General features: G+C 37.8%; 2 protein-coding genes across 7 annotated transcripts in view; one reads left to right on the top strand and one right to left on the bottom strand.

The window, feature by feature from the left end:
* Positions 1 to 3792, bottom strand: part of LOC146563579 (uncharacterized) — a 6965-nt gene extending 3173 nt beyond the window's left edge. The window contains exon 1 of one of the 4 annotated variants that reach the window (XM_085290736.1): positions 3599 to 3792. In XM_085290736.1, the coding sequence (XP_085146862.1) occupies positions 3599 to 3607 (9 nt within the window). In that variant the 5' untranslated portion in view covers positions 3608 to 3792. The other 3 variants (XM_085290738.1, XM_085290735.1, XM_085290739.1) reach the window with 3 other exon arrangements.
* Positions 3103 to 10929, top strand: smg9 (SMG9 nonsense mediated mRNA decay factor). 3 transcript variants are annotated; one of them, XM_085290741.1, is made up of 14 exons: positions 3107 to 3276; positions 3369 to 3536; positions 3619 to 3693; positions 3894 to 4125; positions 4232 to 4329; positions 4447 to 4559; positions 5738 to 5849; positions 6046 to 6141; positions 6308 to 6393; positions 7147 to 7253; positions 7337 to 7444; positions 9489 to 9614; positions 9706 to 9850; positions 10563 to 10929. In XM_085290741.1, the coding sequence occupies exons 2-14, from the start codon at positions 3390 to 3392 to the stop codon at positions 10639 to 10641; spliced, it is 1524 nt and encodes a 507-aa protein (XP_085146867.1). In that variant the 5' UTR covers positions 3107 to 3276; positions 3369 to 3389; the 3' UTR covers positions 10642 to 10929. The 3 variants fall into 3 exon arrangements, with proteins under 3 accessions (XP_085146868.1, XP_085146867.1, XP_085146866.1); XM_085290742.1 differs by having other exon boundaries at positions 3103 to 3536; positions 9525 to 9614; XM_085290740.1 differs by having other exon boundaries at positions 3107 to 3536.

Here is a 10929-nt window from a genome sequence, read left to right as displayed (position 1 = left end):
ACAGTAGCCATTTTAGTTTTTTGAAACCAGACTGATGTGAAATGGTAAATGTTAATGGCACTAATGGAAACCAGAATTAACTAAATTAACTTTTTTTTAAATCAGGTGATTTGCCCCCTGTTGGCCATTAGATGAGATGGTTCAATGAATGATTAAGGAACTTTAGCACTGGCTTCACTTTTCAGAACCGGAAGCTACATCTATCTTTTTTATTCAGTTAAAGAGCTTCTAATATGTCAAAAATATAGTGTATAGTTTTTCAACCTTATTGTAAAGCAAAGCTGCCCAACCTTTAAAGTATTTGTGGCATTTTTTTTTTATTTGCACAAGTTGGTAGTCTGTACTTGCAGTTTTATGCCCTAATGGAATTAAAGTTAGTTAACAAACTTCCATGCTTTATTTCAAGAAGAGCGCGAACCCTAAGGTAGTCAAGTGGCAATCTGTGAGGCAGAAAAATTAAGTCGTCATGGAAATGCTAAAAACTAAAGTTACTCTTGTTGCCAGCTGATCCACTTTCCAAACACTCTGGTATTAAAAGTCCTAAATTTGTTCTCAAAAGACAGGTAGAGAAAAACTGTTTCGACTTCCATTAGTTCCCCTGTTTACTGCAACTCCAAAATAATATGAATATTTTTGTAACTCAACATCGGGTGGAGCTAGAACAGGCATTTGCTTCCACATCCATCTTTTACGTGCAGTCTATTGGCTTCCACAACTAAATAAGTTAATAATAAATTAATATTTATAACTGAACAAACATTTAAATGCCATCTACATAGCTTAATATCTGTTATTATCTGGAAGCTTTGTTGTTGAGTAAACCAAGGTCTTGGCTAGAAAAAAAAAACAAAGCAAAACAAACACAAAGAAATTAAAATCACCCCCTAAAATTCAAGATATTACCTCTCTCCTGTGATGCTGTGACAAGTATGCACTTTTTCAAAGTACACAGGTTAATAACAAAAATAAAAACAATTCAATAAATTTTTTCAATACTTAAAATAAACATACTTTGTTTAGTAATGACTACTCTTCTCAGGCATCCACACTCCAGTATCACAGTGCCACTTTGCCATTGAACTATCAACATTTGCTGGAAGAAACAACACACGTTCTCTCTTGTGGCTGACTTAATACTATACTAGATGCACTTACCCCGTCCACAAATACCGGTAACAGCAGACGGTTCGTGCAACTCATTTACTGTGAAAATATAAGTAGCTTAACTTGGTATAATGAGCAAATCCAGCTGTAGGTGGGATAAAAAACAGGTCTCCATATTTCAAAGAGAAAAAGAACAATTCACTTTTACCTCGGGAAATCCTCCTGTCCTTTATGGCGTCCAAGATCGCTGTTCCGAACTCATCTACATCCGGTTTGAACCGGAAGAGATGAGCCTCCATCTCCCACAATGCATCGATGTGCTTTACCCACTGAGTGGACAAGCCAAGGCAACTCTAAATTATTCTTACTACAAATATAAATATTTTGCAGCTTGCTGCTGCAATTTTTAATCTACAGATTTATTAAAAAATAAATCTTTAATGCAAAGCGATCTCATGCTAAATTGCTAACAGAAGAAGCCCATTATTTATTTTATTTTATTTCATTAATTTTTATTTAAAGAAAATTATGAGACACCTTACTTTTTTCTTTCTGAAATCAAGCTTATACACTAAGAAACGTATTCCCCTGCATCTTCTAAATATCTCTTTTTATGCATATATGTTTATATGCATTTTATGTTAAATAAGCAGAGTGAGTGGATGCCTGAACAATGGAGAAGATTTGAAGAACCCTGGTGATGTTAGAGCTGTAGTAACTAAAGAGGGATAACGCTTATACCAGGAAGATATGGCAAATAGTATTTTAAGCTGGGTTAAGAAGAGAAGTGATGGTCAGTGAGCGGAAGTAATAATTTATGCATAGAAGGAGCACTACAGATGTGATGTTTGCCTAAAGGGAGGGTGTTACAGCAAACAAGAGGAATGAAAGTTTGTAGAAGCAAGATGGAATTCATGTTTGAAAGAGCGAGAGGCAGGTGTAAGAGTGCAAAGTTGCAAAGAGTAGAGGTAGTCAAGGTAGATGAGCTTAGATATTTGGGGTCATCCATCCAAAGTAAAAGACAGTGCACAAGAGAGGTGAAGAAGAGAGTGGAGTGAGACAAGTGTCAGGCGTGATTTGTGTCAGAGAGAGGGCAGCAAGAGCAACAGGGAAGTGACACCTGTCATGATGTATGGCTTTAAAAAAAGAAAGACAAATAAGATAAATGAACCAAAACAGTTAAACAATGTGAAGCAAAGGAGAAGATCATAAAGATAGATTTTCCTTATTCATTTATAATATTATCCTTCCAGATGTGTTTAGATCAGTGTCATATTAAAACAGTGGGGTTTTTTTAATTACTAGTTGAAATTGAGATTGTGCTGCAAGTCCTTGACGATAAATAGATTAACTTTATAAATTAAACAATTCAATAGATTTTTTGGCTAGGAGCTGAGCATGCCGTTTTTCTTGTTTTTTTTATGAAGAGAGAAAAACAAAACAAAACACAAAATACTGCGGGTTTACTTAACCCGAGATCAATCCAAATGAGTGCATAATTAAATAGTCGAAGTCAAGTTTTATTCAAATTTTTAAAAATGTGACTCTTTTTTGAAATATAGATTAAAATGTTCTTGTGTAACAGCTTTATCAGATTTAATTCATTCATTCATTTAAAAATGAAGTCAAGTCAATAAAGTTTAATTTGACTTTGACTTGACTTCATTTTTAAATTAGGATGAAACTATGAAAAAAATCTGTTATACAGCTTTCATTACTGGGGAAATTTCAGATTTCAAAACAATGATTAAAACTAATTATATTATATTATATTATATTATATTATATTATATTATATTATATTATATTATATTATATTATATTATATTATATTATATTATATTATATGTGTGATAAAATAGTTCCTGACAGGGGAACTAGTCATGTTTTAACTGTGTTTCAAATCGACTTCTTTTACATGACGAACAAGATGCATTTGTTTTGTACAAAAGAGATTTCCAGGCGGGTGGAACATTATCGCTTTCCTTATCCGCTCAGTTGAACCGTACACGGCAAACGCCAAGCCACGAAACAAACACTTCACCAGGAAGTCTTGGCTAGCGTTGTTTATAACCACCGTTAGGGTTGACTTATAATGATAGCTTCTAGCTAATTTTTACGTTTAAATGTTAACGATATTAAAAGCCATACCTTGAGGCGTCGGTATTAGAGGTCTGTCTTTTAGGAAACAGAATTTTAATTATAAATAATAGCTTTATCTCGGCTCTACTACCCGTCGTTTACAAGCTTTCTGTAAACATCAGCTGTTCCAGGTGAGTCGCGATATGTCCGAGTCCGGTCACAGTCAACCCGGCATGTATGGGCAAGGGCGCAGGAGGAGGCGACGCCGAGGGGACAGAGATGTTGGCCCTCCGGGGCAAAATCTGTCCGGACCCAGTCGAGATCGGGATTACCAACCGAGAGAGCGAAGGGTACTTCAAACGATATACTGCTTTGGCCTCTGATTTTATCTTCTCTACATCAAAATACTTACTCGAATCATTTTCTTTCCAGGATGGAAGCGAGGATCCACCAGGTCCTCTAATTCAGAAGACCCCCATCATTCTTGCAAAACCTCCCGGAGAAAGGGTAGGTGGGCTTGTCTTTGAGACCACAAACTATAGTCTACAGTTTAAATTTGTGAGGTATCATTTTGCTTACCCTAACCGAATAGGAAGAATAGCCAAAATCAAAGAATATTCACAATGCCAGAACAAAACGAGCCGTGCTTGTTTGTGCTTACGAAGCACTTCCATCTCCAATTCGTGCTGTTGTTTATATATTCTAAGGCTAAGCCCTCACAAAATACACCTGTCAGTGGAACACCAGTCCTTGAGAAGCCCATCATGCTAATGAAGGCCAGGGACGATGGAGTGAAGCCAGGGACACCTACTGAGTCGGCTGCACAGTCCTCTGGTCCACCCTCTAAGATAGAGAGGGAAGGGCAGCGACCTACTCAGCCTGTATACCAGATCCAAAACAGAGGAATGAGTGCTTCTGCATCGAGCAGTGCATTGGACCGTGAGTTGTTATAGACTCTACAAAAAGACATTTTATTTTCTTCTCCAAATTCAAAAGTATGTTCATGTGCAATAATTAAGGCCACAAGCTTTCATGTGACTTCCAGCCATGGTTGGGCAGTCCAAACTCCTTCCTCCGGAGAAAATGAAGCACAGCATTAAACTGGTGGATGATCAGATGAATTGGTGTGACAGTGCCATGGAGGTAAATTCATAGCATTTAATACATTTAGTTGATTTTGCAGATTTAAACAGTGCTTTCAGTTTACTTTATGATATGTGATCAAAGGAAACTGAGTGATGTTGTTGTGATGTGTTGCAGTATTTGAGGGACCAGACAGACATGTTGGTGGTGGGAGTTATTGGCTTGCAGGGAACTGGGAAATCCACCATCATGTCGCTGTTATCTGCCAACACTCCTGAGGAAGATCAAAGGTAAGGTTAAAGAATAAGATCAAGATGTAAAGTGTTCTGCACTACACACACTACTGAGGTTTTTGCAGACACATGACAACTAAATATACGGTGTTCAGTTTGGACCTGTGACAATCATGCTGATGGGTTAGGATGAAATGAATGGGACACCAGTTAGAGACCATTCCACACCTGTATAGCAACCACTGGGAAAAATCTGTATTTCCTGGATGGAGGTTGGCGGCAGTTGCATTGAAATGATTGCCAAAGTTTCAGTTACACCGGACTAGATACTATTTCATGACTTGCATTTAAAAATTTGGAGTCCCTGATGGTTTGGCAAAAACCTCCTTGTTGAGCAATATCCGCATGACTCACGTGAGAAATATCAGTAGTGTTTTGGTTTGGGCCAAACTCATGCACATAGGCTTAACTGGTGATTTTTAAATTGCAGAAGATTTGAAATGATGAAAGTGCTTAATTACACAAAAAGACAGGAAAAAGGTCTTTGGCTTGTCTTAAAGCACGCTGAGTGGTCACTGATAATAGAAAAGTACTCTATAATTGCCATTCACTTAAATTGATCCAACACACAAACTGTAGGGAACGGCGATGTGATGGCTGAAGCTCAAGAGATGGCGCATTTCATTTACTATTTAGAAGGTTATTGGTTTAAACCCTAGGTGCTCCAGTCTGCATGCCAAATATCCTTGGGCAACAAACTGATTCCTAAATTCCTCTCCGATGCATCCATCAGAGTGTGACGCACATAACCCAGGAGGTGCCCAGGAGGCACTTTCCCTTATTCAAGTGAAATGCCTACTTAAGTTAAGAGGGAATGAGGTAATACAACCGTAGAACTTGTCTGAATACATTTTATCCCTGCCATCAAAACGCAGAACATCTAGTTCCCAACCACTGAGCCGTGGCACATAGGTGTGTTGTGGAAGATTGTGGTTCCACTCCTGCAGGGAAAAATTATCAATATGCTTTTTGTAACATTTTGTTTGGTGGTGTGCCATGTGATTTTTCTAATATGAAATATACTCAATATAATACTCTATATTTGTCTGATAATTACAGATGCATTTCTTTTTTTAAAGGATCAATGCGAGTACTTTAATAATTAATTTGAGAAAAATCACTTGAACAGTTCTTTGGAGGTGATATTGAATAAAAACGTGTGTTTGTTTGAACAGGAGTTTTGTATTCAGACCCCAGACTCAAGAAATCAAGGAAAGAGGTGGAAATCAGAGCACAGGGATTGATTTCTTCATCACACAGGAGAGAGTTATCTTCTTAGATACGCAGGTATGAATGAAGTATTGTGATTAGAAATGACAGTTTCTACGGTTTACTGTAGTATTTTCTTTTTGCTGTCAGAATGTAAGTTGGTACAAACTGTCTGTAATGTTAACCTTGGAACTGCAAGATGTCTAACTATGGTTAAGGATTTGTTGTGCTGAAGCAACAACATGTTTCACTGTGTTTAAATGTCATTCTTCAGCCAATGCTTAGCCCATCAATTCTGGATCATCTTATCAACAATGATCGGAAGTTACCTCCAGAATACAATCTTCCTCATACATATGTTGAGATGCAGGTATGTGGCTGGCCTGCGGAGGACAGTATATAATAATATGAATGCTGGTGCTAAACACCTGTGAACTTTAGTTTTGGGATTCATTGTTTGATGTTGGTTTAGTGATCGTATTTATTCTTTTCTACAAATAAAGCATGTTTGTACTCTCTGTATAATTCTTCTACAGTCTCTTCAGATCGCTGCCTTCCTGTTTACAGTGTGCCATGTTGTAATTGTGGTTCAAGACTGGTTCACTGATTTGAACCTTTACAGGTGAGTATTTTAGGTCTGCGATGGACCTGTGCTCTCAAGATGGTTGTGATTATAATTTTAAAGCCCAATACTCTCAAAGGAATGCTGAACATTTCATGCTATATCTTAAAAGGATATTTGTTTTTGCTTTTTCATAAGCTCAGCAATGTTGTTCTTTCAGCCAGTCTGACATTTTAAACAGGCAAATCCAGACCTGTGTAAAATGTCAGACTCCATGCCCATCTAACATGTGCTGACATTTATTACCTTTTGTACGCCACAATCCATTTGGATCAGTTCATGACTCATTTTCTTCACACAGCATAACAAACAATCTGAGCAACTCTGGCTATGTGATTAAAAACCTTTTCCCTTTGCATAGCATTCTTGCCTAATGCTGAAAATATTGCCATTAAAAGCAAGTTTTCACTGGCTTTGTACATAGCTTAAAATGATATCTCTGTAGTAGAAAGCTACAGTTTTAATCAGCACAAATATTGATATGATTATGTATTGTTTTGGCATCCTTTGGTGAAAAATCAATGTCAGATTACCAAACAATGGTTTTTACCAGGGCTATTGCCAAGTAGCATCTCACATTGGCACAGCAGGAAAATGGCAGATTCTGTATATTTACATATGTAACTATCCAAGCAAATTTTACCTGTACTCTTTCCACTCAGTAAAATGATCTAATTCTCATTATTATTGCTTCTTGTGACACAAATTGATTCCACAGCTGAAGTTATATTATGGTGTCACCTTTATGGACAGGTTTCTTCAGACTGCTGAGATGCTGAAACCTTCCACACCATCTGCAAGCCACGACAGCACCGGCTCTTCAGGCAGTGATGACGGAGCAGAGTATTATCCACATATAGGTGGCTGTTTAATGCTGACGCGCTATATTTGACACACAAACCAAATTTAAGCATGTCAAAGTTTAAATTTCTTTCTCCCCCAGTTTTCCTCCAGAACAAGGCCAGACGGGATGATTTCTGCCCAAGAAATCTGAAGAACATGCATATGGTGGTCAACAAATTAATGGCTCATTCTCACCTCAAATACAAAGGTGCAAAACTACAACAAATTTCTCTTTATGTTAATGTTTTATGTGTAAGTAGTAATGAATGCCAGTAAGGGAGCTGGTAGAAGAAAATGAATGTGATATGGTGGCAAAAACAAGTTAAGTAAATGGTAAGAAATTATCTACATTTAAAGTACTGGGACGATCGTGGCTCAAGAGTTGGGCGTTCACCTTGTAATCGGAAGGTTGCCGGTTCGAGGCCCGGCTTGGACAGTCTCAGTCGTTGTGTCCTTGGGCAAGACACTTCACCCGTTGCCTACTGGTGGTGGTCAGAGGGCCCGGTGGCGCCAGTGTCCGGCAGCCTCGCCTCTGTCAGTGCGCCCCAGGGTGGCTGTGGCTACAATGTAGCTTGCCATCTCCAGTGTGTGAATGTGTGTGTGAATGGGTGGATGACTGGTTGTGTAAAGCGCTTTGGGGTCCTTAGGGACTAGAAAAGCGCTATATAAATACAGGCCATTTACCATTTACTGTGCAAATCTTGAGTCACCCCTCAAAACATGAATGGAAATGCAGTGTATAAGGAAAATACGAAACTTTAAAGTCAGTATTTGGAATGACTACTTTTTCTCTCCTGAACTCTCTTAGGAAAGCTTTGTTATCATTTCTTTAAGCAGTCTTCAGGAACTGTTCTCCACATTTATTGAAGGACAGTCAAAACTCTTCTTTCGACGTTGGCTGCCTTTTGTTACATTTTCTATGGATGATTGCAAACAGTTTTAATTATTTTTGATGTCCAAGTTCTGGGGAGGCCAATCCATGACTGATATAGGGCTGGGCAATATGAGGAAAATCTATATTGTGTAATTTTTTTACTATATCAAGATACATGATATATATCGCGATATGTTTAAATAACCTCCAAAACAAGTGTCATTTTCAATCATGCAGTGCCAAAAATGACACTGGTGTACTCATTTAAATTTTTTCTACAAAGAATCTGAATGAATTGACATGTTTTATTTTAACAGTAACCATCAGTTTCATACAGGGATTTTTCACAAATGACTATGCTGTCACAGTAAGTCTCTTTCTGTGGTCAACACTACACCTTTAACAAATAAAGATCATAGCAGCACAAAAAACTTTGAGCAATAATTAACGAGACAAAACAACTGAAATTAAAAAGGTGCTCCTTTGTGCTTTACAACATATAAAAAAATGTGATGACCTCAAATTATAGAGACAAAAGTCTACATAATGACTATAAAAACGACTGACCAAGAACAGTCACTGTTATCACAGATGGTTTATTTGAGGTTTTCTTTGGTGTGGGGAGACATTGACATGCAGAGTTTAAATTGGTCTTAATTTTGCAGTTGAACTTGTGGTACTGATACCTTTAGGGGCATAATTTTACAGCATGTTTCGCAAATTACCCCATTTTGTTTGGCATCCTCCTTGTGAAAGTCAAACAATAGCGAGTCTCATTCCCTTGCTCATCCGATACTCATGCTGTTGCTATTTTTCCTTATCCAGGAGTATATAGAGACATATCCTCAACGCAGTTGCTGGGTAGAAGAATTTCTGGGTGGGGGGTTTATAGCGCCCACCCCCAGACTGATAGTGTTCCTGTGAGTGTTTTTCTAGCCAGGTATGCTTTCATGGCATTGACAGTGTGTTTGGGATCATTCTCCCATGATCAATGTCAAAATTAATCCTTTTCTGCATTCATAACTCTATCAACACCACTGGCTGAAATACCTCCCCAAACTATGACCCTCTACCATGTTATACAGATGGCTGTAGACAATCACTGTTGTGCCTCTCTTCTGACCTCCATACATATCACTGATGATTTAACCCAAAAGTTCTAAATGTGCATTCAGGAGTGGTAAAAGGCTCCATCAGGTTTATGGTGTTTCTAGATGAAAACCTTTTGTTTGCTTTGTACTTGTGAGCAAAATGATATTTTGTGACTGTTCAAAGGTTTTTAGTGAATGTGTTTGGTTTTGTAGTCCTGTAAACAAAGCATCACTTCTGAAGTGGATTAACAGGCTGGCCACAACTATAACATGTGTTTTATTCTCAGGAACATTATCCATGCTTGACTGCAATGTCTTCCCAGGCCTGGGGCAGGACTATCTGACAACCGAGGTCAATATGTTTTTGCTTCCTGTGCAGGAAAATGACGGGGAGGATAATTTGACCAAAGCAGGTTACAAACATTTATTCTTCTCATAAGGTAAAACTCAAGTGACATCTCGTGTGTTGTGTGAAAAATAAATGAATCTTTGTACGTTGTTTAGGGTCAGGAACGTACCCACTGTTCTCTCTGCTCCCCGGCTATAGAGGACACCCGGCCTTTTCCACCATGGTTTCAAAACTCCGCAGCCAAATACTGGCCATGCCCCGCTGTCAGCTGTCACACACTATTCTCACTGAGAAAAACTGGTAAACATCATATCAGTACTATTTATTTATAAATGAATAATTATTTTATTCATATTCCACTATTCAAAAAGTGTAGGTGACTAATCCATGGTAAAAAAAAGTGAGACAACCAAGTAAATACATCCTGCACCCAGGGTGAGAATCAGTTTTATGTTTTAAACTGGTTTGCTCAACAAAGCCATCATAAATGTCATTGTTTTTGAACTCTCATAGAAACAGTTTTTAATCCCTGTGGAAGAAATGCAAAATATCTATTAGAGATTAGGGGTCTCTCTGCTTCCCTTTACTTTCAGTGACTACAACCTGCTGTCTTTTTGTTTTGTTTTTTGTAAACAACAGAAAATGAGCGCTGGTGGTTTGTTGTGAAATAGTTTTCTGAGGTGCAACTTGCTGCATGTACCTACAAGCACAAAACTTTCAGAGTAGTGAAAAATATTTCTTGCTGTGGGATATCAGGTTAATTTTTTTCTGAACATGCTTAAAACAATATCAATTGAAAATGAAATACTACAGTGAAAAGAAACATATTTCCATGCCATATAAAGAAAGTAAAAGTGTTAATAATTAAGGTTGGTGCAGAAATGCATAAAATTTTTGATTTTTTTCTTCTTTGTACTATGTCACTGTAATTTTGTGAAATCTTGAGACATTATTGGGATTTCGTTTAAGTTTATCCCTCTGTTTCCTGTCTTAACTTTCTTTGTTTTCACAGGTTTCACTATGCAGCTCGTATCTGGGATGGTGTGAAAAAGTCCTCTGCCCTCTCTGAATACAGTCGTCTGCTCTGCTGACACGTGTTTAACTGCTCTTATGTACAGTTTTATTTCACTGATCAGATCACACAAAGACAAAAGAAGTGCAGCTGAATGGGATGTTGAAAAAAAAAAACATCACTGGGACATAAAATAAATATAATTATTCAGACTTTGAGTCCTGCTTGTTCTATAGTGTCCTGGGACTGTCCTCAGGAATTCTGATAGTTACAGATAAAGTTACAGCCTGTGCAGAGGTGGTGAGCGGGAAAAGAAAGTGTCTTCTCTCAGCACATGTCTAATAAAAATGCGAGAATAGTTTTTAAA

The sequence above is a fragment of the Mchenga conophoros genome, linkage group LG11 (assembly GCF_057382185.1).
Source record: "Mchenga conophoros isolate Kocher_MC1m ecotype Shallow Benthic linkage group LG11, M_conophoros_male_GT1.1, whole genome shotgun sequence".
Lineage (NCBI taxonomy): Eukaryota > Metazoa > Chordata > Actinopteri > Cichliformes > Cichlidae > Mchenga > Mchenga conophoros.
Note: the sequence above shows the minus strand (reverse complement) of the source record. Positions and strands in the feature narration are given on the sequence as shown.

Excerpts from the sequence above, each read along its gene's own strand:
- smg9 (XM_085290741.1), top strand. The coding sequence starts at position 3,390 with ATGTCCGAGTCCGGTCACAGTCAACCCGGCATGTATGGGCAAGGGCGC. Across the intron at positions 3,694-3,893 it reads CAAAACCTCCCGGAGAAAGG|GCTAAGCCCTCACAAAATAC; the intron begins GTAGGTGGGCTT and ends ATATATTCTAAG. Across the intron at positions 7,445-9,488 it reads TTCTCACCTCAAATACAAAG|GAACATTATCCATGCTTGAC; the intron begins GTGCAAAACTAC and ends TTTTATTCTCAG.